The 26,583-nt window shown below is 38.5% G+C and overlaps 1 protein-coding gene across 5 annotated transcripts in view; it reads right to left on the reverse strand.

The window, feature by feature from the left end:
* FGD4 (FYVE, RhoGEF and PH domain containing 4) overlaps positions 1-26,583 on the reverse strand; it is a 239,094-nt gene that overhangs the window by 105,119 nt on the left and 107,392 nt on the right. Inside the window, exon 1 of one of the 5 annotated variants that reach the window (XM_004006741.4) lies at positions 5,515-5,712. The exons of the other annotated variants lie outside the window; for them this stretch is intronic. Within the exon in view, the coding sequence (XP_004006790.3) occupies positions 5,515-5,605 (91 nt within the window). The 5' untranslated portion in view covers positions 5,606-5,712. Of the gene's footprint in view, positions 1-5,514; positions 5,713-26,583 lie in introns of those variants that run through there. 5 annotated transcript variants of the gene reach the window in all.

The raw sequence follows: 26,583 nt of genomic DNA on the forward strand, positions 1-26,583 counted from the left end.
TGTGAAATGCCAGGCTGGATGAAACAAAAGCTGGAATCAAGATTGCCAGGAGAAACATCAATAACCTCAGATATGGAGATGACACCACCCTTATGGCAGAAAGCAAAGAAGAACTAAAGAGCCTTGTGATGAAAGTGAAACAGGAGAGTGAAAAAGCTGGCTTCAAACTCAACATTAAAAAAATGAAGATCATGGCATCTGGTCCCATCACTTGATGGAAAATAGATAGGGAAACAATGGAAACAGTGACAGATTTTATTTTCTTGGGCTCCAAAATCACTGTAGATGGTGACTGCACCCATGAATTAAGACACTTGCTCCTTGGAAAAAACACTGTGACCAACCTAGACCGCATATTAAAAAGCAGAGACATTACTTTGCTGACAAAGGTCTAGTCAAAGCTATGGTTTTTAGTCATGTGTGGATCTGAGAGTTGGACTATAAAGAAAGCTGAGCGCCGAAGAATTGATGCTTTTGAACTGTGGTATTGGAGAAGACTCTTGAGAGTCCTTTGGATTGCAAGGAGATCAAACCAGTGAATTCTAAAGGAAATCAGTCCTGAATATTCATTGCAAGGACTGATGCTGAAGCTAAAGCTCCAATGCTTTGGCTACCTGATGGGAAGAACTGACTCATCTGAAAAGACCCTGATGCTGGGAAAGATTGAGGGCAGGAGGAGAAGAGGACGAAAGAGGATGAGATGGTTGGATGGCATCACCAACTCGATGGACATGAGTTTGAGCAAGCTCCAGGATATGGTGATGGACAGGGATGCCTGTCGTGCTGCAGGCCACTGGGGTCACAAAGAGTCAGACACGACTGAGCGATTGAACCGAACTGAACTTTGGGGATGGTGGGGCAATAGATGATTTTGTCTCTCAACTTTCCGAACTTTCTGCACACTTGTTATACAATCTTCATAATAAAAAGACTTTAAATCCCTTTCTTAAAAACGACCCCACCAATTGAAATTACCACCAATTTTAGATCACAGTGACTTGAACCTGGTTGAATTTGATAGTTGGAATAACTAATACAGTCCTTTATTTCAGTGCTTGAACTAACACAATCTTTTCTGAAACAGCTAAAAGCAAAACAAATGAAATCTCACCTCAAGTAGAGATGAGATACTCAGTTTTAAGCAGCTTAAAGTGAACAAATGAAAATCTCCCTCAAGAATAGACAGATACTCAGATAAACTAAGAAACAGAGTGAAAGTACAGTCCAGCTGTCTGTATCCGAGAACACAGAAGCTGTGGATCCTGGGTGCTGATTATACTATGCCATTTGATATAAGGGACTTGTGTATCCCTGGATTTTGGAATTTGCAGGAAGTCCCCTGCAGATACCTAAGGACAACTGTACCTTACGAGATCTATGCCAGCCTATCTGTGGACTGGATTTTAGGGAGTTCTAAGTGGGGTAGAGAATTTATTTTTAATCCTAGTCTTTTCCAAGCTGGTTATATTAATATTACTCCAGGGGATATTGGAATTATAATATAATTATATATTCTGTATATTAATATTCTGCATATAATTATATATTATATATCGTAACATAATTATATATAGAAATATAATTATAATCCCAAAATATGAGATTATAATACCCAGAATATGAGAAATATCTGCTACAATTAAATATATCAGAAAATTATTTGTTAAAAATGTTTTACATTAGTTAAGTCCGTTTGCTCTACTAGCAGTAAGCATCAAACTCAAAACATTCTCCCTCTCCCCCGAAACTCTCCTCACAAGTTTATGTTGAATAAAAGGTGAATATAGGTTCCATGGGGCTTGCCTGGTGGCTCAGATGATAAAGAATCCATCTGCAATGCAGGAGATCCAGGTTTGATCCCTGGGTTGGCAGGATCCCTCAGAGAAGGGGATGATCACCCACTCCAGCATTCCTGCCTGGAGAATTCCATGAACAGAAGAGCCCAGCAAAGCAACATCCATGAGGTCACAAAGAGTCAGACATGACTGAGCAACCAACACTTTCACTTTTATAGGTTCCATAAGAAAATTGAAGGTATTTTTCTGATGTCTGTCTTAAATGTGTTCAAGTTCCTAGCTCTTGAAGAGCCCAACACTCTTCTTTAACACATAAGTTCTCATTCTGCATAAAAGCAAAAAGTTCACTTTCTCCCTACATTTTGGAGTCTTCCTGGGGTAACTTCCTCAAACGCTCCATGGTTGTTGCTTGTTGCCTCAAACTCCTGACCCAGTGGCATGGGGGCTAAAAGGATGGGCGGTAGCATGAAATTCTGATTTGCCTCCTGGTTCTATCACATTTAGCCATGTGACCTTGAACAAATTTCTCAACCTGCCTAAGCATCATTTCCTTGTTTATAAAACAGATATAATCACAATGCCAGTCTCATATAGTGCTGCTATGGGGATTAAAAAGAAATGGGAAGTACACTGCTTGACATATGACAAGCAACACCTACACAGAATGTCTATTATGCTTTGTTAATTGCTTCTTAACATTGTAAACTACTTCTCAAAAGGTCTTTTGCTGTCCCCATATTAATTTTCTAAAAAACATGGATACAGCCACCTCCTGTAATTCTCCCAGTTTCTGCTGAAGACTAGAAAATAACAAAGGGAAATTACAATTAAAAAACAAGCAACAAAAAAGGATGAGGAGGACACAAGATAAAATATTAGCTGGCTTCTTCTAGCTTACTGATTAAGCCATCTTTCTCCTTAGCCCCAGCAGGCTGCCAAGCTTGTAGAATTCATCTTAATAACATATTTGGGGGAATAGAGGGAGGAGCAAGGAAAGCTCATGCTTTCCCAGTACTTACTGCCCCAAAGTGCTTTTTCTTAATTAAAATTTGTTAACATAGAGGAAGTAGTTTGAAAGTGAGACACAGTCCATTAAATGGTAGAAATATCAGTTAATGAGACATAGAGAGAAGACAACAATATGTGTTATTTAGTAGATGCTTTTTCTCCCTAATGTTAGATCTTGGCTATGTTACTGAGCCAGCTCTCTTCCAACTCCCCTCAAACCATTTCCCTACTACCACCACCTCAGAATTGTAGCTTTACCCTTACAAAACAAAAAAAGCCTGTCACAACATTAAGCGGTTTTTTGCCAAGTGTTTTGGTCCCCACATAGCGCTGCCACTGCCAAGAGTCTCAGTTCTATATCCCCCAACCTACACACCAAATCTGACCCTTATTAAGAGTCTCAGACTTTGACTCCTATCTCCATTTTTATTTTTTTAAATTTATTTATTTTTAATTGGAGGATAACTGCTTTACAATATTGTGTTTGTTTCTGCCATATGTTAACATGAATATAATAGCCATAGCTATATGTATATTCCCTCCCTCTTGAACCTCCCTCCCACCTTCTATCCCATCCAACCCTTCTGGGTGACACAGAGCACCAGATTTGAGCTCTCTGTATATTACAGCAAGCTTCCATTGGCTATCTAATTTTACATATGGTAATGTATATGTTCCAATGCTACTCTCTCAATTCGTCCCACCCTGTCCACAGCTCTTTCTCTATGTCTGCATCTCCACTGCTGCCCTACAGACGAGTTCATCAGTACCATCTTTCTAGATTCCATACATATCATCAATATATGATATTTGTCTTTCTCTTTCTCTTAGTAGACTTCACTCTGTATAACAGGCTCTTAGGTTCATCCGCCTCATTAGAACTTTCTGACTTCACTCTGTATAATACACTCAAGTTCATCCACCTCATCAGTTCCTTTTAATGGCTGACTAATATTCCAAACTTCTTTATCCATTCATCTGTCAGTTTACTTCAGGTTGCTTCCATGTCCTGGCTATTGTAAATAGTGCTGTGATGAACACTGGGGTACAGGTTTAAATCTTAATCTTGAATTACAATTTAATTTACATATCATTTGCATGCAAACCATATTATCATTCCTGCAAAGATGGACAAATACTTCCCATAGAGTCATTCTTCATGTTCCATTTTTCTCTGCAGTTTTCATGTGAGTTTGTCTACAAGCAAAAGTTTTTAAAACGGAAAGTTTCAAGTCATTTAAAAAAAGATAAAACTTTTTACAAATAATATATACACCAAATAACCAGTGGTGTGGGCAGGAAGTGCTACATTACTGTCTTTCAGTTTAAAAACCATAAAAGGAACTTCTAAAACCCACACTTACAGTGGCCCCTCACTATAGGAAGTTGTCCATTAGAGCAGAAAATTCGAGTAGCACTTCTCTCCAATGATCCTTAACTATTTGAAGGTGTAATGAGAGGAAACAGATGTTGTGTCAGAGAAAGAAAGAATTCACTAACCGAGAAAGGAAATACTTCCCTTTTGCTGCTTTTTAAAAAAATTTCATGTTTAGAGTGTGATGGTAAACCATGTGGAGATCACAAAAACTTTAAACTTTATGCAAGAAGAGTAGAACCCCTGCAAAGGAACTGAGGCTTCTTCCTGGATAATGGAGGGAGCCAAGGCAGACATGAAGTGGGTTACTCAATCTCTAGCAACTACTAGAACTTGGGAAAAGAGCCAGCCAAGACTGTGCAGCTGCAGGAGGGAGCCTCAGCTTCCTGGCTACAGAACTGTGACCAGCCCCACCCTTGGACTTCCATACTCAGTGCAACTCCCACCCCCCTCCCCCGCCGCCCCCCAAGACCTAAAGAAGGAAGAACGACACCGCAAGGAAAAGAATCCTGATAAACTATGAAGACTACCTGTTTTAAGGTTCAGTTCATTTTATTTAACAGTGTAGACAGCAGTGTAGACATTCCTCAGGAAGGTTAACAGATCCATGCAGACAGTGGGAAAATAGCATCACAGAATTAAACCCATCTCAGTTTTAAAAAATACTTTTAGCAGAAATTTCCTGTCACATGATTACATTTCTACCACATAGAGTTTCATTCCTCTTTGAAAGAATCAATTTTCATTAATACACTCCAGAATATTGGAGGAGAAAAATGATGGCTTAATACCACTAACAACAAAAATACTTCCATGCCTGTCTCTATTTGCTATCTCATACTGAAAAGCAGGTAATATTCTCTCTCCTGAACTTCGCTAAAACAAGAAGATGGGACGGTGGATGATCTGTTTGCTTGAACAGAACAGTATTTTGTGCAGTAGTACTTGAAAATGTTTAGTAGCAAATATTTCTTAGCTTTGTTCACACCAGTAATGAAAGAAAAAAAGAGAAAACTCTGATTTTCTTTCTCTGCATCCTCCCGTCAGTGACTAAATTTTCAAATTTCTAATGTTAGTAAGAATGAGTCAGAGAAACAGAACTATTAAACTTGTATTTTGCTAACCCAGAAACAGCCTCCTGGAAGAAGCAGAAACCATAAATAGAGTACATATTTTAATGTTAAAGTTGAAAAATAATGTGAATCTTATTCTTAACTTAAACCAAACTCTGCAACTTTCATGCCCTTTAAGCATGCTGTTATAAAATGACCCACATAAACTGGGGGGAGAAAAAAAAAAGAGAGAAAAGATACACTAGAAAATGAAACTACTTACCGTCATCAGTGGACATCATTTCATATATACTGAAAATTAGTCTACTTTGGTTTGATAAGAAAATATTTGGCTCTACTCTTTTAAAGTTCATGTGATAAAATCTCTCCCGGCTCTAAAGCCTCTCGCAGCCACAGGTCAGCCGGGAGGGAGCTCTGATGATGCACTGCTTACTTCAGGACCTTCTCAGACCTCACTGCTCACAGACAACCTCATGCATAATATGCCACTCCTCCCCAGAGGAGGGTTGCTAGAGTGTTTTTCAAAAGACCAAGTATGTGAGGATGGAGAGATGTCTATTTATTATAGCAAACAACAATAAAAGCTCATAGAAGCATCAAATGTACTAGAAATACACTTGGGAATAGGACAGTTTATAAACTGACCAATTCCTTAACTATTAGTAATGCTCTAAAAAAGCCAACATGAAAACAGTTTGTTTCCACTTGAACTGGGTCCATGCTCTGGACCAAAGAGGTTTACAGATTCAGGATTCACAGGCTTAAGATGTTAAAATGTCATTTTAAAAGATCTCAAATGCTATTTTGCCACTGAAGACTTTCTATTTTAGCACAGTTCACTGACCTTGGTGCAGGATGAATAACTACTACTCATAAATTTCCTAAGGACACCAAGTTTTATGTGGTTTCAGAGCACTGTTTACTTATTTTTATATATCTTTATAAGTTTATATCATTTATCAGTACTTTCAAAATTTCTCATAGTCCTGAAAAATCAGAAAGTGTCAATTAAAATATGTATAAAATTACAATGAAGTAACAGGCTATAGACATCACTCTCACAGTTGAAAGCAGTGTTTCCAAACCCCTCCTTGCTGTGTCCAGATGCAGTGGTTCTCACACACCAGATCATCTGGATGGAATTTTAAAACACACACTGCCTGGTCCTATCTCAGGAGTTGAATTCAACCCCAGAATCTGCACTTCTAACAAGCTCCCAGGTGATGATGACACTGTTGGTCTGGGACTACACTATAGGAACCAACCTGGAGAACTGCTGGGGCAGAGACTTGATACTCAGTGGCAGCCTAAAGCTCTGACTCAATTGCACCTGCTTAGGAACTGCTTAATATCAGGGCAGGTAGGAAACACTCAAGGTGTGGTATGCGGGAACTATTATTACACATTCAGATAAGGCTCATCAGGAAGTAGACTTATCAACTTAATTCTTAATAAAAGAAATCTGCATATTAAGCATGAACAGACAATTACAACATGGAGAAAAGGAGTCAAAGAGAAGACACCGGAATTGCCTTTTATGACCTTCACAAACTTCACCTGTCTGTTTAAAATTCACTGTGTCAGGAAAACTCTTTATATTTGATTCCAAAGACCACTTAGCCTTGGCAAATTTCAGTAATGCAAAAAGCAGAATGTTTCCCTGTCATAAAATGAACCAATTTTGTGCTTGCTGAATTTTGATAGCCATATTTAAATTATAATCTTAGGTTTGGTTTTCAAACAAATACCTTTTCTTTTTTTATAGCTAACCTTTACTTTGTGCCTGGTGCTCTGGTAAGCACCTGCCATGCAGCATTTCATTAAACCCTCACTGTGAGGTAATAATGATTTATCAACATTTTACAAAAGAGAATGCTCTTCTGCAAAAAAAAAAAATAATAATAATAATATAGGTAAGGTATGGATTAATATTACCATTCTGTAGAAGAGAAACCTAGGTTTAACAGGTTAAAAATCTTGGCCAGTAACACTAGTAAAATAATAACCTTTAAGAAATTTTGCACAGTTTGAATCTATATAGTAAAAACCACAATACGACTTGCAGCTAGGAAGTGATAATTACAGTTTTAAACAAAATATCATTGACTCTTATTGTTCACAATGGGTAATCTGAAATTATATTCGGCATCTACCACAAACTAGTGACTAAATTTAAGCTACTCACTAGTAGCCATGGCAGTTTCTTATAAAGTTAAACCAGCACTTCCATATGACCCAGCAATGACACTCCTAGGTAATTACCCAAGTGGAAAGAATACTTACATTAACAGAAACGTGCAAATGAAAATTTTATTTCTTTTAATTGGAGGATAATTACAATATTGTGATGGTTTTTCTGATATATCAATGTGAATCAGCAACATGTATGTACATGAATGTTTACAGAGGCTTTATTCATAACTACCAAAAGCTGGAAAATACACAATTGACCTTCAATCAGTGAATAAATAAGCAAACTGTGGTAAATCTGTCTTTACAACACTCAAGAAATGAACTAAGGACACTTGCATGTGTGTTAGTAAGAAAGCCAACTTAAAACACTGGAGGACTTCCCTGGTGGCATGGTGAGTAAGAATCCCTTGCCAATACAGAAGACATGGGTTCAATCCCTGGTCCACAAGATTTCACAAGCCACAGAGAAGCTAAACCCGTGGGTCACAACTACTGAGCCCGTGCTCTAGAACCCAAGAGCCACAACTACCAAGCCCATGTGCTGCAACTATTGAAGCCCAGGTGCCTTGAGTCTATGAGAAGCCCACACACTACAACTTAGAGTAGGCCCTGCTCACCCACAACTAGAGAAAGCCCACACGCAGTAAGGAAGACCCCGTGAAGCCAAAAATAATAAATAAATGCCATACATTTAAGATTCCATATGACATTCTGGAAAAGGCAAGCACAATTCAGTTCAGTTACTCAGTTGTGTCCGACTCTTTGCGACCCCATGGACTGCAGCACATGAGCCCTCCCTGTCCATCACCAACTCCCGGACGTTACCCAAACTCATGTCCATTTAGTTGGTGATGCCATCCAACCATCTCATCCTCTGTTATCCCCTTCTCCTCCCACCTTCAATCTTTCCCAGAATCAGGGTCTTTTCAAATGAGTCAGTTCTTCGCATCAGGTGGCCAAAGTACTGAAGCACACAAGGACAAAAACTAGATCCAAGGTTGCAGGAGGGTGGAGGAACTGATTTGATTACAAAAGGGTACAACAGAATTGTCAAAGGTGATGGGAATGTTTCATATCTGCATTGTGCTGGTTATATGACTGTATGCATTGTCAAAACTCAGAACTGTACCCTAAAGAGGGTGAATTTTACTGTATATAAATTATCCAATAATTTTAAAAAACAAAGATTTTGATATGATCTATTGCCTTTCTCGTCATCAATAGTAGAGATAATTACTGGTTCATTCTGTTTCCTGTGATTTAAAAAAAAATCTTCAAAAATTGAAAAGTGACCTAATTAGCTCCCGACACAATGTTCATTTGTGAACAATGAAGTTTATAACAATATATTTTAAAGGATCTTTCAAATTAATGTTTAATTAATAAGATTATTTGTCATTGATATCAGTCTTGAAAAATATCTAAAATCCATGCTAACCAACTCAGTTATTCATTTTAGTTATGTATTAAAGACTTTGAAGAAACTTAATACACAGGCACAAAGACTTAGTGGGCTGTCATCCTGTTATCAGGCTTCTCCTCCTTGTAGAGTGGTTACTTCTTTACAAACTCTGTTGAGTGAGGAAGTCAGAAAGTTCTCCTAGTCACAAGGTATTTCATAACCACTTGTTTTATCACTATATCAAACTTAGCTTACTTTTTATTAACAACTAAGGTCCATCTAGTCAAGGCTATGGTTTTTCCAGTAGTCATGTATGGATGTGAGAGTTGGACTGTGAAGAAGGCTGAGCGCCGAAGAATTGATGCTTTTGAACTGTGGTGTTGGAGAAGACTCTTGAGAGTCCCTTGGACTGCAAGGAGATCCAACCAGTCCATTCTGAAGGAGATCAGCCCTGGGATTTCTTTGGAAGGAATGATGCTAAAGCTGAAACTCCAGTACTTTGGCCACCTCATGCGAAGGGTTGACTCATTGGAAAAGACTCTGATGCTGGGAGGGATTGGGGGCAGGAAGAGAAGGGGATGACAGAGGATGAGATGGCTGGATGGCATCACGGACTTGATGGACATGAATCTGAGTGAACTCCGGGAGTTGGTGATGGACAGGGAGGCCTGGCGTGCTGCGATTCATGGGGTTGCAAAGAGTCGGACACGACTGAGTGACTGAACTGAACTGAAAGGCTCCTAGTATTTTTAATAGCTTACCATTTCTAATGTAAATGATCTAAAACAAAAATTTTACCATGTAACCTGTGCTTCTTGAATTAAAATTTACTAATTTATAATGTCTAAAAAAGAGGGGGGGAGTGAGGAAGTTGTCTGACCTTGCTTGTTTGTTTGTTTGTTTGTGTTTTTGCCAAGCTGTGCAGCATGGGATCTTAGTTTTCTGACCAGGGATTAAACCTGTGCCCTCTGAGGTGGAAGTGCAGAGTCTTAACCATTCAACCACCAGGGAAGCTCCTGTCCCAGCAATCTGGTTTACAGCTACCTAACATATCATCTAACATATAATTGAAAACTTCCATGTACTAATGGCAAAGTTGGCTTAAATAATTATTTACTGATAAATATATTTTGGCAGGATAAAAACAGGACAATTATACCAAGTGAAAGTTAGTATTTCATTTTGTTCAAACAGAACAAGAAGTTGGAAAAAAATAATTAAAGTACTTCTTACTTTCAGTTATTAACTAAGGAGTAAAATCCTCAAATTGATTCTCCAGTGATATTTAACTGGGAGACAATCTCCATTTTCATAGAATGAAATATGAATCTTAATCTATTTTGCACACTTTAGTACTCTAATAGTCATCTAATAAATCAAACAATTTATTAAAATGATTTCCTCATTGACTTAAAAAGAAACTATAATTAAACAACCCAGTCAACTGATGTGTAATTTCTGTTTTGTATGTCTCTGAATCTTAATGAAGTGAAGCCTATAAGTTCTTGAATGCATGCTAAGGAAATCGTGGGGGATGTTTTGTTTCTTTGTGGCCATGCTGTGCAGTATGTGGGGTCTTAGTTCCTCAACTAACGACTGAACCGCACCCCCCTCCCACCACCCAACATTAGAAACATTAACTGTTAACCACTGGACCACCAGGGAAGTCCCTAAATCAAGTTTCTTGAATATTCTGTCCCAGATTATTTCTATACAGATCTTCAAAACAAACCAATTATCCCTCAATCTCTATTCTTTTAAATTAAAAGATTTTTAATATATATTTTAAGATTTATTTATCTATTTTTTGGCTCTGCTGGGTCTTTGTTGCTGTGCACAGGCCTCCTTCAGTTACAGCAAGCAGGGGCCACTCTCTAGCTGGGGGCCTCTCACTGCAGTGGTCTCTCTTGTGGAGCACAGGCTCTAGGCACAAGAGCTTCAGTAGTTGCAGCACCTGGGCTGCACAGTTGTGGCTCACAGGCTCTAGTGCTCTGGCTAAGCAGCTGTGGTGCATGGGCTTAGCTGTCTTGTGGCATGTGGGATTTTCCCAGACCAGGGATCAAATCCATATACTCTGTTTTGGCATGTGGACTCCTTACCACTGAGCCACCAGGGAAGCCTCTTAATATATGTATGTATGTCTTTGAAAGTTGCTCAGTCGTGTCCAACTCTTTGCAACCCCATGGACTATACAGTCCATGGAATTCTCCAGGCCAGAATACTGGAGTGGGTAGCCTTTCCCTTATCCAGGGGACCTTCCCAACCCAAGGATTGAACCCAAGTCTCCCACATTGCAGGTGGATTCTTTATCAGTTGAGCCACAAGGGAAGCCCCTTTTAATTCATTTTTTATATTATTCATTTAGTTAAATAGTCACTTAAAGTCCCAACCACACAGTATCATTAAACAGTCCCCCCAAACCAGGGTTTCCTGATGGATGACAATATAATCGTAGGTTAAATTGTTGCTCATTCTGGGTTTTAACTCAATTCTATTAACATTATTCTTCTACTTTGGAAGACCATGATGAGAAGCTATACCTCTCTCTAATGGCATGTGGATAGGAATAGTTTGTATATTTTAGGTATGTAGTTTAGGAGAAGAAACCTTGTATCTGAAGTGTTATATGACTTTAACAATGCTCTTCTGGTTAAAAACATTTAATCTTGGATTAGAAAGCCATTCCTTATGAGCCTAAATTGGGGCATGACCCTCATGCCCCAATTTATAGTTTGTTTGACCTCACCTATAGATTTCCTGCATCACACCAGTCATTTCATCTCTTCACATACACAGCTCAGCAATAAACACAGTTTTAGGTTGATAATATTTCAGCATTTCCCCTATCATGCTCCACTCTAAGATAAAGGCATGCTTTTCATCTAATTTTGCTTTGTACTAATCTCAAATCATCGATATTATCTAAATTCAAAGCAGGAACAAAGTTAATTGATAAATATGGTGTTTCTTCTTTCATTACGGCCATTATTGTTTTTACAGAACTTCTTTGGATTCCACTTGATTACAAAGTAACAACCCTAGACTGGATGAGCTATGTATTTCCTGTAAGTCACATCACTTCATCAAGATGTTAATTCTGAGATGTCAAGTTCTACAATTCTAGTATTGCCACCAGCTAGATTTCTACCTTTTTTACTCTAAACTCCTGAACGAATCCATTCTTAGCTATGTTTCATTGAAGAACATATACAAAGCACTTAATATCATGCTGGGCACATAACAGGTGCTCGTTTCTCTTCTCTGTTCAGTCTCTCTGTATCCTTCTGCTTTACGCATCTCACAACAGAGTCACTCTTTACAAACACCCTTACTCTAGTGGTTTAGTGCTCTTTATCTGCATCTCTTTCATCTGCCTGAAAGCCCGAAGGCAGGAGAAGAAGGGGATGAAAGAGTACGAGATGGCTAGATGGCATCACTGACTCAATGGACATGGGTCTGAGCAAGCTCCAGGAGATGGTGAAGGACAGGGAAGCCTGGCGTGCTGCAGTCCATGGGGATGCAAAGAGTCAGACACGACTGAGCAACTGAACAACCACCATGACGATGCCCACCTATCAGGTTCTAGCACTGTGGTTGTCATGTATTGTGAACAAAATATTACTGCAAGTATTAAATGGGTATATTAAATAGGTACAGAGTTTCAGTTAGGAAAAACAAAAGAAATTCTAGACATGGATAGTGGTGATGGTGGTAAAACAATGTGAAGGTACTGATGCTAGAGAACTGTACACTTAAAAATGGCTACAGTGATAAATTTTATGTTGTGTATATTTTACATATACACATATGCTGTTTCTCAGTCCATTTGTTCATGTTCTCTACTGCCTTTACTGTTTTTCTGCATTCTTTCCTTTCTTCAGTGTCTACCTTGGACAAGCTACTCACTCACCAACTCCTTCACTAAAACATCTAATTCCAGTACCAACCTCTCTTAAACAACCTCCTTCATTGGAGAAGGGAAGTTTGAATTTTATCTTGAGGGATGAAGATTTCATTATGCAGCAAAGACAGGGAAAGGATCTTATTTCAGGTTCTAAAGTGAGGAAACCTGTAGCAGATTCACAAATTTCATTGTGGTTTGCAGAACTATTCCTCACTTGTCAGCTGATATCCTCAATGGCTGCTTACTGCATTGAGAATGAAATCCAAACTCCTTATAAGGCCTCAAGGCACTGTCCCTTGCTTACCTTTCTAGTCTCATCTCTTGCCACTTTGTTTTCAAAATATGTTCCCAAACCATGTTCCATCAATCATGGGTTTTGAGAAGGAAGTTAAGAAAAATGTTTTCTTTTCATAAATTTCCACAGAAACCTTTTTTTTTTCCCCCCAACTTTGAAATAGCCATGCAGTTTCCAAAAAAAGCTCCTCTGAGGCTTTAAGAAAATAAAACTTGGGCTTTGCCCTGGCCAGGTCAGATAAAGGGTAAATAAAATACAGCCAGTTACTTGCTACTAACTTGGGAGTAAAGAGAGAGAGCTTTCATTTCTCTCTCTCTTTTTAAAATTAATTTATTTTTTAATTGAAGGATAATTGCTTTACAGAATTTTGTTGTTTTCTGTCAAACCTCAACATGAATCAGTCATAGGTATACATATATCCCCTCCCTTTTGAACCTCCCTCTCATCTCCCTCCCCATCCCACCCTTCTAGGTTGATACAGAGCCCCTGTTTGAGTTTCCTGAGCCATATAGCATACTCTCTTTTTGACCAAGATTTAAGTACTGTCTTCCTTTCCTGAAGACTCTAATGTACTACTTACTGGCATAACAGCTGCTGCTTAGGCCTTTTGTGTTGGCCCAAATATTCCTAAAGGATAAACTCAATGTAAAGAAAAAATAAATATAACCCTAAATATAACCAGCATCTTATGTTTGCAAATCATCCACTCTACTTATTATTTCTTCCCTTTTATCCCACAGTAATATGGCACAATTAAAACATGCAGTTTAATTTCTGATGCAATCTCAGAAGTGTATAGTAAGTCCCCTACATACGAATGAGTTCCATTCCAGGAGCACATTGTTAAGTCCAAGATTTGCTCATTAAGTCCAACAAAATTAGCTCAGGTACTCAACTAACACAATTGGCTACATACTACTGTACTATACTAGGTTTATAGTAGTTTTCACACAAATGATATATTAAAAAATACATAAAAATAAAGAAAACATTTTTAATCTTAACATACAGTACCTTGAAAAATACAGTAGTACCAGCTACATCACCATTGCTTTTATGCTTGCTTCCAGACATACTGGCCTCAAATAAGATACTTCACTACTATACTCTATATACAGTACCGTAAAGTACACAAAAGCACAACCAGTTGTAGAGGATTCATGCAGGAGATGATGTACGCCAGACACATGAACAAGGCATTAGACAGGCAAACACATGTTTGCATCTTTGAAAGTTTGCAACTTGAAAGTTTGTATGTAAGGGACTTTCTGTATTATAGGAATAAAGAAAACTCCAAAGAAAGAAAGAAAAATGTACATTTAGATTTCAATAAGCTTTTCAATAACTTTTCTAAGTTATTGTCTTGGTGGCAGAAAAGATGACCAAGAATAAAAAGGCAACTAATTATTTTAATTAAAATTTTTTAAGGTCCATTTCCATCATATGGGCCTTAACTGATGAACTGGTACTTGATAAATTACAAATGTACTTGTTGAAAATTTTTAATTATTATTCTAGCAATCTGTATATTGTGAACTTTACAAATAATGCTTAGATTTTAAGTATTATACTAAGAACTAAAAATATCCATATAGTCTTTTAGACACAATAGTTTGAACATTAATGACTAATAGAACTCAAGATAAGTTACTTTATAATGGTCAACAACTCACTATTAATGGAGTATGGAGTATTTTTATCTTTTACATAAGGTAACAGGGACAAATGAATTTAGCATTCATGCAGATGATGCAAATGGGTAAGCATACAGGTTTAAAACAGTATGAATTAGTTATATGGCAAATGAGAGAATAATTTTTATTTTTAAATTTTAAAACTCAAAAACCATTGTGTGAGTCAAAGGAAATTTGGAGCCATCAATTTGAGGTCCCTTTTAAAACTGTTTAACCCATTTATTAATAATTACAAAGAAATACTGAGTCCTTACATGGGATTCAATAGAGTTCATTGCTAAGAACTTAGGAATCTTTTTTAGAAAGTTCTGATCATCACTTTTCTGGAATCTCATTTTTCTTTAGCCACACTATCCTTTTCAGTTCCTGTGGACTTAAGACTTTCACATACGACTAATCTCACTATCTTCTGGATTTCCTTTGAGCATTTATCACTTCTTAGCATTTGTCATCCCTACTACTGCCAAAGCGTCTGGAAAGCAAGGACCATAAGTGTCCATTCACTATTATGGGTCCCGTGGATGTTGCATCAAACATAATAAAACTTCACTAAATGGTCTCTTCTAAGAAGTCAAAGAGAAAGCAGACAAGCAAAATGGTGACTGACAACTTTGGCCAGGGCCCTGTTACTGTTACTGCTGCACAGAGGAGCGTTAGGGGAGATCTTCCAGAACAGTGGTCTCCAAACTTTTTGATAGCACATCGTCTCAGTATAAAATGTGGGCACTGCACTCTCAAATATGTATGTATGCACAGACCCATGTAGGAATGTATATAAGTTAAATACAAGTATGACAGTGCAAAATGAATACTATAAAACAAAAACAACTTAAAATAGGATGAGGTAAAGATAAAATGGCTTCCCAGGTGGCTCAGTGGTAAAGAATCCGCCTGCCAATGCAGGAGATATGAGTTCGATCCCTGGGCCAGGAAGATCCCCTGGAGAAGGAAATAGCAACCCACTCCATTATTCTTGCCCAGAAAGATCCCATGGACAGAGAAGCACGGTGGGCTACAATCCATGAGGTCGAAAAAGAGCCAGAAACGACTTAGCAATCAAACAACAACAAAGATAGAATACTGTTTTAGAAAAAGCAATGTGATTCAATCTGCTTTGTTTTTTAGAAATATCTTGGTTAAATATTTCATGATACAGACATTTGAAAGAGTGGAACTAAGTCAATTTACTTCCGTACGTACATGGTTTTAATGACTGCCAGAGCTGAGATTTGCTGTTCTACAGGGAAGAAGTATATCACTGGCTATACTTATAAATCATGATATATATGTATTTTTCAATCTTATCTACCAATTATGCAAAGGATTTCCTTGAAATTCTTCTAGTAAACGTCCATCTTCCTAGATGTCTTGAAAGCTGTTGCATTTTTTAAAAAAAATTTGGTCTAATATCTTAAAACTACTTACAAAAAATTTAAAGAAGATTTTAAAAAATACCTGAATTTAATACATACTACTATATGTGATTGGAGAAGGAAACAGCAACCCACTCCAGTATTCTTGCCTGGAGAATCCCATGGATGGAGGAACCTGGTAGGCTACAGTCTGTGGGGTCACAAAGAGTCAGACACGACTGAGCAACTTCTTCACTTCACTATATATGATATAGATATTAAGAACCTACTGTATAGCAAGCATAAGGAATTCTACTCAATATTCTGGAATGGCCTATATGGGAAAAGGATACACACACACACACACACACACACACACACACACACACACACACAAAGAGAGAGTAAATATATGTATATGAGTAACTGATCACTTTGCTGTATACCTAAAAAAAGCACACTGTAAATCAAGTATGCTCCAAAAAAACTGAAAACCGTACTTAAGGTTGGGTGTAAGAGGGTGTTGTATTTTTTTAACTTTTAAAAGGGAAAGATATATGTCATTTTTGGTGGTAAAATGACATAGTAATGGAAACATTTCCAATCATTTAAAAAACTTTCTGTCCACAGAGCACTGCTGCTGCTGCTGCTAAGTCGCTTCAGTCGTGTCCGACTCTGTGCGACCCCATAGACGGCAGCCCACAGGTTCCCCCGTCCCTGGGATTCTCCAGGCAAGAACACTGGAGTGGGTTGCTATTTCCTTCTCCAGAGCACTATCCCTCTGCTAATTGCAGTTACTTTCTCACTGATTCAAATATCACCTTTACTTGAAAAAGACACGTTGTATTTATTTCTTTAAATATATCTACTAGATAAGAACCTGCAAAATATGTACTGTGTCTACTTCTCTCTTTTTTAAAAATAACTTTACTTCTGGCCGGCTGGGTCTTTGTTGCTGTGCAGGCTTTTCTCTAGCTGAGACAACTGGGGGCTACTGTAGTTGTGCTGTGCAGTCTTCTCACTGTAAAGGCTTCTCTTGTTGCAGAGCACGGGCTCTAGGCACGCAGGCTTCAGTAGCTGCAGTACATGGGCTCAGTAGCAGCATCTTCACAGCTCTAGAACACAGGCTCAAGAGTTGTGGCATATGGACTTAGCTGCTCCCTTGCATATGGGATCTTCCTGGATCAGGGATGGAACCCATTTCTCCTGCACTGGCAAGGGGATAACTTACCACTAAGCCACCAGGGAAGTCCCCATGGCTACCTCTCTTTACATGAAGGGCTAGTAAATAGGGAACATTTGTGTTTTTTGTTAAAAGAAAAAGACACACTGTCTTTAGCTTGACAACTCATTTAAGCACTATGCCATGTATAAAACTTAACATTCAAAAAACTAAGATCATGGCATCTGATACCCCATGGCAAATAGATGGGGAAACAATGGAAACAGTGAAAGACTTTATTTTATTGGGCACCAAAATCACTGCAGATGGTGACTGCAGCCATGAAATTAAAAGATGTTTGCTCCTTGGAAGAAAAGTTATGACCAACCTAGATAGCATATTAAAAAGCGAAACATTGTTTTGCCAACAAAGGTCCATATAGTCAAAGCTGTTTTTCCAGTATAGATATGAGAGTTGGACCATAAAAAAGGCTGAGTGTCAAAGAATTGATGATTCTGAATTCTGGTGTTGGAGAGGACTTTTGAGAGTCCCTTGGACTGTAAGGAGATCCAACCAGTCAGTCCTAAAGGAAATCAACCCTGAATATTCATCGGAAGGACTGATGCTAAAGCTGAAGCTCCAATACTTTGGCCACTTTATGTGAAGAGCCGACTCACTGGAAAAGATCCAGATGCTGGGAAAGATTGAAGGCAGGAGGAGAAGGGGATGACAGAGGACGCGGTAGTTGGATGGCATCACCAACTCAATGAACATGAGTTGAGCAAGCTGCGGGAGATGGTAAAGGACAGGGAAGCCTGGCATGCTGCAGTCCATGGGGTCGCAAAGAATCGGACACAACTGAGCAACTGACCAGCAACATATAAGTTACAAATCTCAGGTTGGTACAAAAGATGCTTGTACCTAAAATGTCAGGGCAGAAAGGAGGCAAGTAAACTTGCCACTGCCTACCTCCCACTTTTCCCTCAGAATTCCTCACCTGTAGCTGAAATCCTAGGTGTATTCAACACATAAACTGAATGAAAGTGCATGAGTAAGTCTAGCATGACTGACTAAATGGACATGAATCTGAGTAAACTCCAGGAGACAGTGAAGGACAGAGGAGCCTGGTGTGCTACAGTCCATGGGGTCACAAAGAGTCAGACAAAACTTAGTGAGCAACCAATAAAAAGTGCTTTTTTTTCCTACCCCGTAGGCAAAATGTTCCCAGTTCTAGGATATGCTTCCTACACTACAATGATTTATTTTTTATATCGTCAGGGCACATAATGGTTTCATAGATGACTGCTTTTGAGAAGGAAACTTCTAGAAGACAGGTAGTTTTTCACAGGGATCTTATATACATTTCATTTAATAACTCTTCAATCTTCAGGTTATTCCTGAAATTAAGTCATAATGTTGATATAAAAGTACCATATCAATGTTAAAATTATGACTAAATGTCAGCAGCATAAACAATAAATGCACTAAAATAAATGCACTAAAATAAAATACACTGGACTTCCCTAGTGGTTAAGAATTTACCTGCAAATGCAGGGGACACAGGTTCGATGCCTGCTCCAGGAAGATCCCACATGCCATGGAGCAACTAAGCTGCACCACAACTGCTGAGCTCGCATTCTATAAGCTGAGAGCTGCAACTCCTGTAGCCCATATGCTCTAGACCTCTGCAATAAGAGAAGCCACCACAATGAGATGCTCGCTCACCACAAAAAAGAGTAGCCCCTGCTCGCTACAACTACAGAAGCCGCACATAGCAACGAAGACTCAGTGCAGCCAAAAATAAATAAAAAAGAAAGAGCAAAAGGGCTTGAGAGGTCAAACAGCTGAATTAAAAAAAAAAAAAAAAGAAATACACTAATTTGGAAAATAAAAATCTCCAGAACAATTTTAACTTAAATTTTTCTAAAATTTTAATCATATTCTCTATGTCACTCTAGATATGAAGACTACCCAACCTTATAGTTTGATTCTAAGGATAACAATTATGATGATGAAAAATTAAGAAAATTCCATGATTCCATTTTCATCTAAAAGCAACTCTGGATAATATTGGTAAAGAAATATTTGAAACAGAATGTCATCATAATAAAAGATAAAAATTTAAATAATACCATTTTTTATCCCTGAGTTAAATGCTTTTAAATTATAAGATCCATCCTAAAGAAATTGTTATCTCAAATGCTGGAGCAGCAAGCGGCCAAAAGGAGATACCCTATGTCCAAGGTCAGGAGTGGAAGCTGTGAGGAGATACCCTACATCCAAGGCTAGAGAAACCCCAGTAAGACAGTAGGTGTTGAAAGAGGGTATCAGAGGGCAGACAGACTGAAACCACAAGCACAGAAAACTAGCCAATCTGATCACATGGACCACAGCCTTGTTTAACTCAACAAAACTAAGCCATGCCCTATAGGGCCACCAAAGACAGCTGGGTCATGGTGGAGAGTTCTGACAAAACGTGGCCCACTGGAGAAGGGAATGGCAAGCCACTTCAGTATTCTTGCATGAAGAACCCCATGAACACTATGAAAAGGCAAAGAGATAGGACATTAAAAGATGAACTCCCCAGGTTAGTAGGTGCCCAATACACTACTGAAGATCAGTGAAGAAATAATTCCAGAAAGAAAGAAAGGAAGGAGCCAAAGCAAAAACAACACCCAGTCGTGGATGTGACTGGTGATACAAGCAAGGTCTGATGCTGTAAAGAGCAATATTGCATAGGAACCTGGAATATCAGGTCTATGAATCAAGGTAATTGGAAGTGGTCAAACAGGAGATGGCAAGAGTGAAAGTCAACATTTTAGGAATCAGTGAACTAAAATGGACCGGAATGGGTGAATTTAACTCAGATGACCATAATATTACTACTGTGGGCAGGAATCCCTTAGAAGAAACGGAGTAGCCATCAGTCACCCAAAAAGTCCAAAATACAGTACTTGGATGCAATCTCAAAAATGACAGAATGGTCTCTGTTCGTTTCCAAGTCAAACCATTCAATATCACAGTAGTCCAAGTCTATGCCCCAAACAGTAAGGCTGAAGAAGCTGAAGCTGAATGGTTCTATGAAGACCTGTAAGACCTTTTAGAACTAAAACCCGAAACAGATGTAATTTTCATAATAGGGGACTGGAATGGAAAAGTAGGAAGTCAGGAAACACCTGGAGTAACAGGCAAATTTGGCTTTGCAATACAGAATGAAGCACAGCAAAAGCTAATAGAGTTCTGCCAAGAGAATGCACTGGTCATAGCAAACACGGTCTTCCAACAACACAAGAGAAGACTCTACACACGAACATCACCAGGTGGCCAACACCGAAATCATATTGATTATATTCTTTTCAAGATGGAGAAGCTCTATACAGTCAGCAAAAACAAGACTGGGAGCGGAGTGTGGCTCAGATCATGAATTCCTTATTGCCAAATTCAGACTTAAGTTGAAGAAAGTGGGGAAAAACACTAGACCATTCAGGCACAACCTAAATCAAATCCCCTATGATTATACAGTGGAAGTGACAAATATATATAAGGGACTAGATCTGACTGACAGAGTGCCTGATGAACTATGAATAGAGGTTCGTGATATTGTTCAGGAGACAGGGAGCAAGACAACCACCCCCCTACCCCCCCCCCCAAAAATGGAAAAAGCAAAATGGCTGTCTGGGGAAGTGTTATAAATAGCTGTGAAAAGAAGAGAAGCAAAAGGCAAAGGAGAAAAGGAAAGTATATCCATTTGAATGCAGAGTTCCAAAGAATAGCAAGGAGAGATAAGAAAGCCTTTTTCAATGATCCATGCAAAGAAACAGAGGAAAATAGTAGAATGGGAAAGACTACAGATCTCTTCAGGAAAATTAGAGATACGAAGGGAACATTTCATGCAATGATGGGCTCAATAAAGGACAAAAATGGTATGGAGCTAACAGAAGCAGAAGATATTAAGAAGAGGTGGCAAGAATACACAGAACTGTACAAAAAAGATCTTCACGACACAGATAATCACAATGGTGTGATCACTCACCTAGAGCCAGACATCCTGGAATGTGAAGTCAAGTGGCCATAAGAAGCATCACTACAAACAAAGCTAGTGGAGGTGATGGAATTCCAGTAGAGCTATTTCAAATCCTAAAAGATGATGCTGTGAAAGTGCTGCACTCAATATGCCAGCAAATTTGAAAAACTCAGCAGTGGCCACAGGACTGGAAAAGGTCAGTTTTCATTCCAATCCCAAAGAAAGGCAATGCCAAAGAATGCTCAAACTACTGCACAATTGCATTCATCTCACATGCTAGCCAAGTAGTGTTCAAAATTCTCCAAGCCAGGCTTCAGCAGTACGTGAACCATGAACTTTCAGATGTTCGAGCAGGTTTTAGAAAAGGCGAGGAACCAGAGTTCAAATTGCCAACGTCTGCTGGATCATCGAAAAAGCAAGGGAGTTTCAGGAAAACATCTATTTCTGCTTTATTGACTATGCCAAAGCTTTTGACTATGAGGATCACAATAAATTTTGGAAAATTCTAAAAGAGATGGGAATACCAGAGCACCTGACCTGCCTCTAGAGAAATCTGTATGCAGGTCAGAAAGCAACAGTTAGAACTGGACATGGAACAACAGACGGGTTCCAAATAGGAAAAGGAGTACGTCAAGGCTGTATATTGTCACCCTGCTTATTTAACTTATATGCAGAGTACATCATGAGAAATGCTGGGATGGATGAAGCACAAGCTGGAATCAAGATTGCTGGGAGAAATATCAATAACCTCACATATGCAGATGACACTACCTGTATGGCAGAAAGTGAAGAACTAAAGAGCCTTTTGAGGAAAGTGAAAGAGGAGAGTGAAAAAGTTGGCTTAAAGCTCAACATTCAGAAAATGAAGATCATGGCATCCGGTCCCATCACTTCATGGGAAATAGATGGGGAAACAGAGGAAACAGCGTCAGACTTTATTTTTCTGGGCTCCAAAATCACTGCAGATGGTGACTGCAGCCATGAAATTAAAAGATGCTTACTCCTTGGAAGGGAAGTTATGACCAACCTAGACAGTATATTGAAAAGCAGAGAGATTACTTTGCTAACAAAGGTCCGTCTAGTCAAGGCTATGCTTTTTCCAGTAGTCATGTATGGATGTGAGAGTTGGTCTGTGAAGAAAGCTGAGAGCTGAAGAATTGATGCTTTTGAACTGTGGTGTTGGAGAAGACTCTTGAGAGTCCCTTGGACTGCAAGGAGATCCAACCAGTCCATCCTGAAGGAGACCAGTCCTGTGTGTTCATTGGAAGGACTGATGCTAAGGCTGAAACTCCAATACTTTGGCCACCTCATACGAAGAGTTGACTCACTGGAAAAGACCCTGATGCTGGGAGGGATTGGGGGCAGGAGAAGGGGATGACAGAGGATGAGATGGCTGGATGGCATCACCGACTTGATGGACATGAGTTTGGGTAAACTCCAGGAGTTGGTGATGGACGGGGAGACCTGTCATGTTGCAGTCCATGGTGTCGCAAAGAGTTGGAAACGACTGAGTTACTGAACTGAACTGAAAATGAAACAGGCACTGAGAAGGCAAAATAGTAATGCATATTAAATACCATAAAACTTCACATTATCTACCTTTGCCACTTGGGGTGAGCTATCCTAAACAAAGTATACACATAAAAATGACTGTATAATGTTATTTGAAAAAGGAAAAAATTAGAAGAAGCCTAATAGTTTAATAAGTTATTTTATAAATATAGTCCTTTCCCCAAGATAAGGTCAGCTCAAAGTATTTAGGGGCCACACAATATTTTCTTAGTTGAATGAGTTAAAGAAGCTTTACTAAGCATTTAAGTAATTTTTGGGCTACTCACAAAAAAATACTGACTTGAACTTGTCCAATTTAAATTAGGGTAATTTCCAGGCCCCTTATAGTATTATATAATAAAGGTCCCAATATTATGTTATAGATCTGTATTTATTAGATAAATTATCATCTCAAACTAAAGTGATAAGTTTCCTATTCTTTTTTTCATTTAAATAATGGATTAAAGTTTGGGTATACCTAAAACTTTCTACTAGAATTGTCTAATAACTCTCCTGGAATTTGAAATGAGATTTTTTTTTCTATTAAGATAAACATTATTATATTTTAAATGTAAGAGTTCATACTAAAATATCACTTTATAATTTACATAACTTGTAGTTATGACGTACATCAATGTAAGCAAGCATGTATGCTTACAACAGATTACCTTTATGAAACAGGATGGTATCTAAAAAATCTTGCATATTATGTATAAACAGAAAATGCTAATAATATTAACCCCAACTCTAGAGACAGACATCCTGGAGTGTGAAGTCAAGTAATCCTTAGTCAAGCATTACTACAAACAAAGTTAATGGAGGTGATGGAATTCTAGCTGAGCCATTTTCAATTCTAAAAGATGATGCTATTAAAGTGCTGCAGTGAAAATGTCAGCAAATTTGGAAAAGTTAGTAGTGGCCACAGGACTGCAAAAAGGTCAGTTTTCATTATAATCCCAAAGAAAGGCAATGCCAAAGAATGTTCAAACTACTGTACCATTGTGCTCACATCACAAACTAGCAAGGTAATGCTAAAAATCCTTTAAGCTAGGCTTCAACAGTATGTGAACTGAGAACTTCCAGATGTACAAGCTGGATTTAGAAAAGGCAGGGGAACCAAGATCAAATTGCCAACATCCGTTGGATCATGGAAAAAGCAAGAAAATTCCAGAAAAATTATCTACTGCTTCACTGACTACACTAAAGCCTTTGACTGTGTGGATCACAATGAACTATGGAAAATTTTTAAAGGGATGGGAATACCAAACCACCTTACCTGCCTCCTGAGAAACCTGCATGCAGGTCAAGAAGCAACAGTCAGAACCAGACACAGAACAACAGACTGGTTCCAAACTGGGAAAGGAGTACATCAAGGCTGTATACTGTCACCCTGTCTATTTAATTTATGCAGACTCCCTGAGTGCTCAGTCACTTAAGTCTTGTCCAGCTCTTTGTGACCCTATGGACTGTAGCCTTCCAAGCTCCTCTATCCATGGGAGTCTCCAGGCAAGGATACTGGAGTGGATTGCCATGCCCTCATCAAGGAGAGATTTTCTGCCCAGGAATCGAACCTGCATCTCTGCATTGCAGGCAGATTCTTTATGGCTGAGCCACTGAGGAAAGCCCTATATGCACAGTACCCAATGTGAAATGCCAGGCTGGATGAATCACAAACTGAAATCAAGATTGCTGGAAGAAAGTGAAGAGGAACTAAAGAGCTCTTGACGAAGGTCAAAGAGGAAAGTGAAAAAGCTGGCTTGAAACTCAACATTCAAAAAATTAAGATCATGGCATCCAGTCACATCACTTCATGGCAAATAGACAGGGCAGGAGGGGAATGGAAACAGTGATAGATTTTATTTTCCTGGGCTCCAAAATCACTGTGGATGGTGACTGCAGCCATGGACGCTTGCTCCTTGGAAGTGCATTAAATCTAGACAGTGCATTAAAAAGCAGAGATATTATTTTGCCAATAAAGATCCGTATAGTCAAAGGTATGGTTTTTCCAGTAGTCAGATGTAGGAGTAGGCCGAGTGCCGAAGAACTTACACTTTCGAACTGTGGTACTAGACAAGACTCTTGAGACTCCCTTGGACATCAAGATCAAACCAGGCAATCCTAAAGGAAATCAAGCTGAATATTCATTGGAAGGACTGATGGTAAAACTAAAGCTCCAATACTTTGGCCACCTTATGCAAAGAGCCAACTAACTGGAAAAGACCCAGATGCTGGGTGCTCTGATTGCTCTCTTTTTCAATTTCAGTTCTGTACCACTTCACTCACTCAGTAGAGGATGAGCAAGAAAAATACTCTCCCATTTGTCAAGCCAACTTGGGTACTCTCCCTTAGCCACAAATGCCTGGTATAATCTTAAATCTGCCTTAGCAACAATCATTGTAGACCTTAAAAGAACTTTCACATAATCCAATCCTTGCCTATCACCTCTTTCAAAATGTGACTCAAATTCATTGCCTCATGCTTTATCCCACAGACTTTGGCAGCCCCTCTATTACAATTTCATATCTCTTTCACAAAAGCTACTTGCTTTGCATACCTTCCCCTAATATCTAATTGAATTTTTAAAAATAATCATTCCAAAGTAAATTTCTTTTTCTAACATGGGGGTTGAAAAGGATTTTAGAGGCCATCTAATTCTTCATACCTGATAGATGAACCTATTCCATAGTATCTCTTATCAATGTTTATCTATTTTCCATCTGAGTACTACCAGTGATAGGAAAAAGCTTTTGAACAGTGCATTCTACTTTTTAAAAATTTATTATTAAATCCATCCATAAGGTTTTATTATACAATTTGTAACACTACTACATATTAGCTTAGTTACTATTACTTTACCTAGGACAAGTTTATCTTTCCTGCCAGATTATAATTTGCTTTTTTGAGTATTTTTTATAAGCATAAAATTATTATATGGCCACTGTTAACCATTTAAAATCTAAAGAAAAATTATGAAGACAACAAAAGTGATTCTAAAATCTAGCGTTTGGTGTAATTCCCTCTAGTATTTTTTTCTATGTATTATATAAAATGCAACCTAGTATAGCACACACAACATAATTTACATTTCATTGTAAGTATCTTCTTACATGTTTTGAAAACATGTCTTTAATATTTGCATAACCTACAATCTCATGAAGAGTCATTAGCCATTTCCCTATTTTTGAACATGTTAGTGGTTTCCCATTTCTTCCCATTCCCACCAGAGAATGTGATGTGATGTGATAAATGATTCACTAAATCACTCAGTAACTTCCTACTGGCAGATTTCTAAAATTGGGACTGTGAGGTCAAAGAACATGAACATCCTTAGCTCTGTTGATGCAAGTAACAAAAAGTGTGTTCTTCTATTTGCTTACTTTACCCCGCTTTCAAAGAGTGCTTGTTTCACAGAACTTTCTGAGTAGATAGCTAAGCCAAGCGACCTTGTAGTCTATGATCACATCTGATGGGACCAAGGGTAACTGCTGACCAAAGCTTAGCCCATCAGAGTCTAAGTCCAAGATATCAGTAATTGGCACTTCTGTGTTTCTACCAGGCACTGGTACTAGGAAGCGGTATAATCAAGATTTGCAATAGCCATGTTTTGTTTTGGGGTTTTTTTCGCCATGCAAACAGAAATGCGGAAGGGGTTAGTCTGAAGAACAGGGAGTTTTAACAGTCCTGTTTGCAGGCTCCTCTGAGGCCTAGATGAATTTACTGCCCCTTGGCTCCTGGAGATGCCTTTCATTTTTTT

The sequence above is a fragment of the Ovis aries genome, chromosome 3 (assembly GCF_016772045.2).
Source record: "Ovis aries strain OAR_USU_Benz2616 breed Rambouillet chromosome 3, ARS-UI_Ramb_v3.0, whole genome shotgun sequence".
Lineage (NCBI taxonomy): Eukaryota > Metazoa > Chordata > Mammalia > Artiodactyla > Bovidae > Ovis > Ovis aries.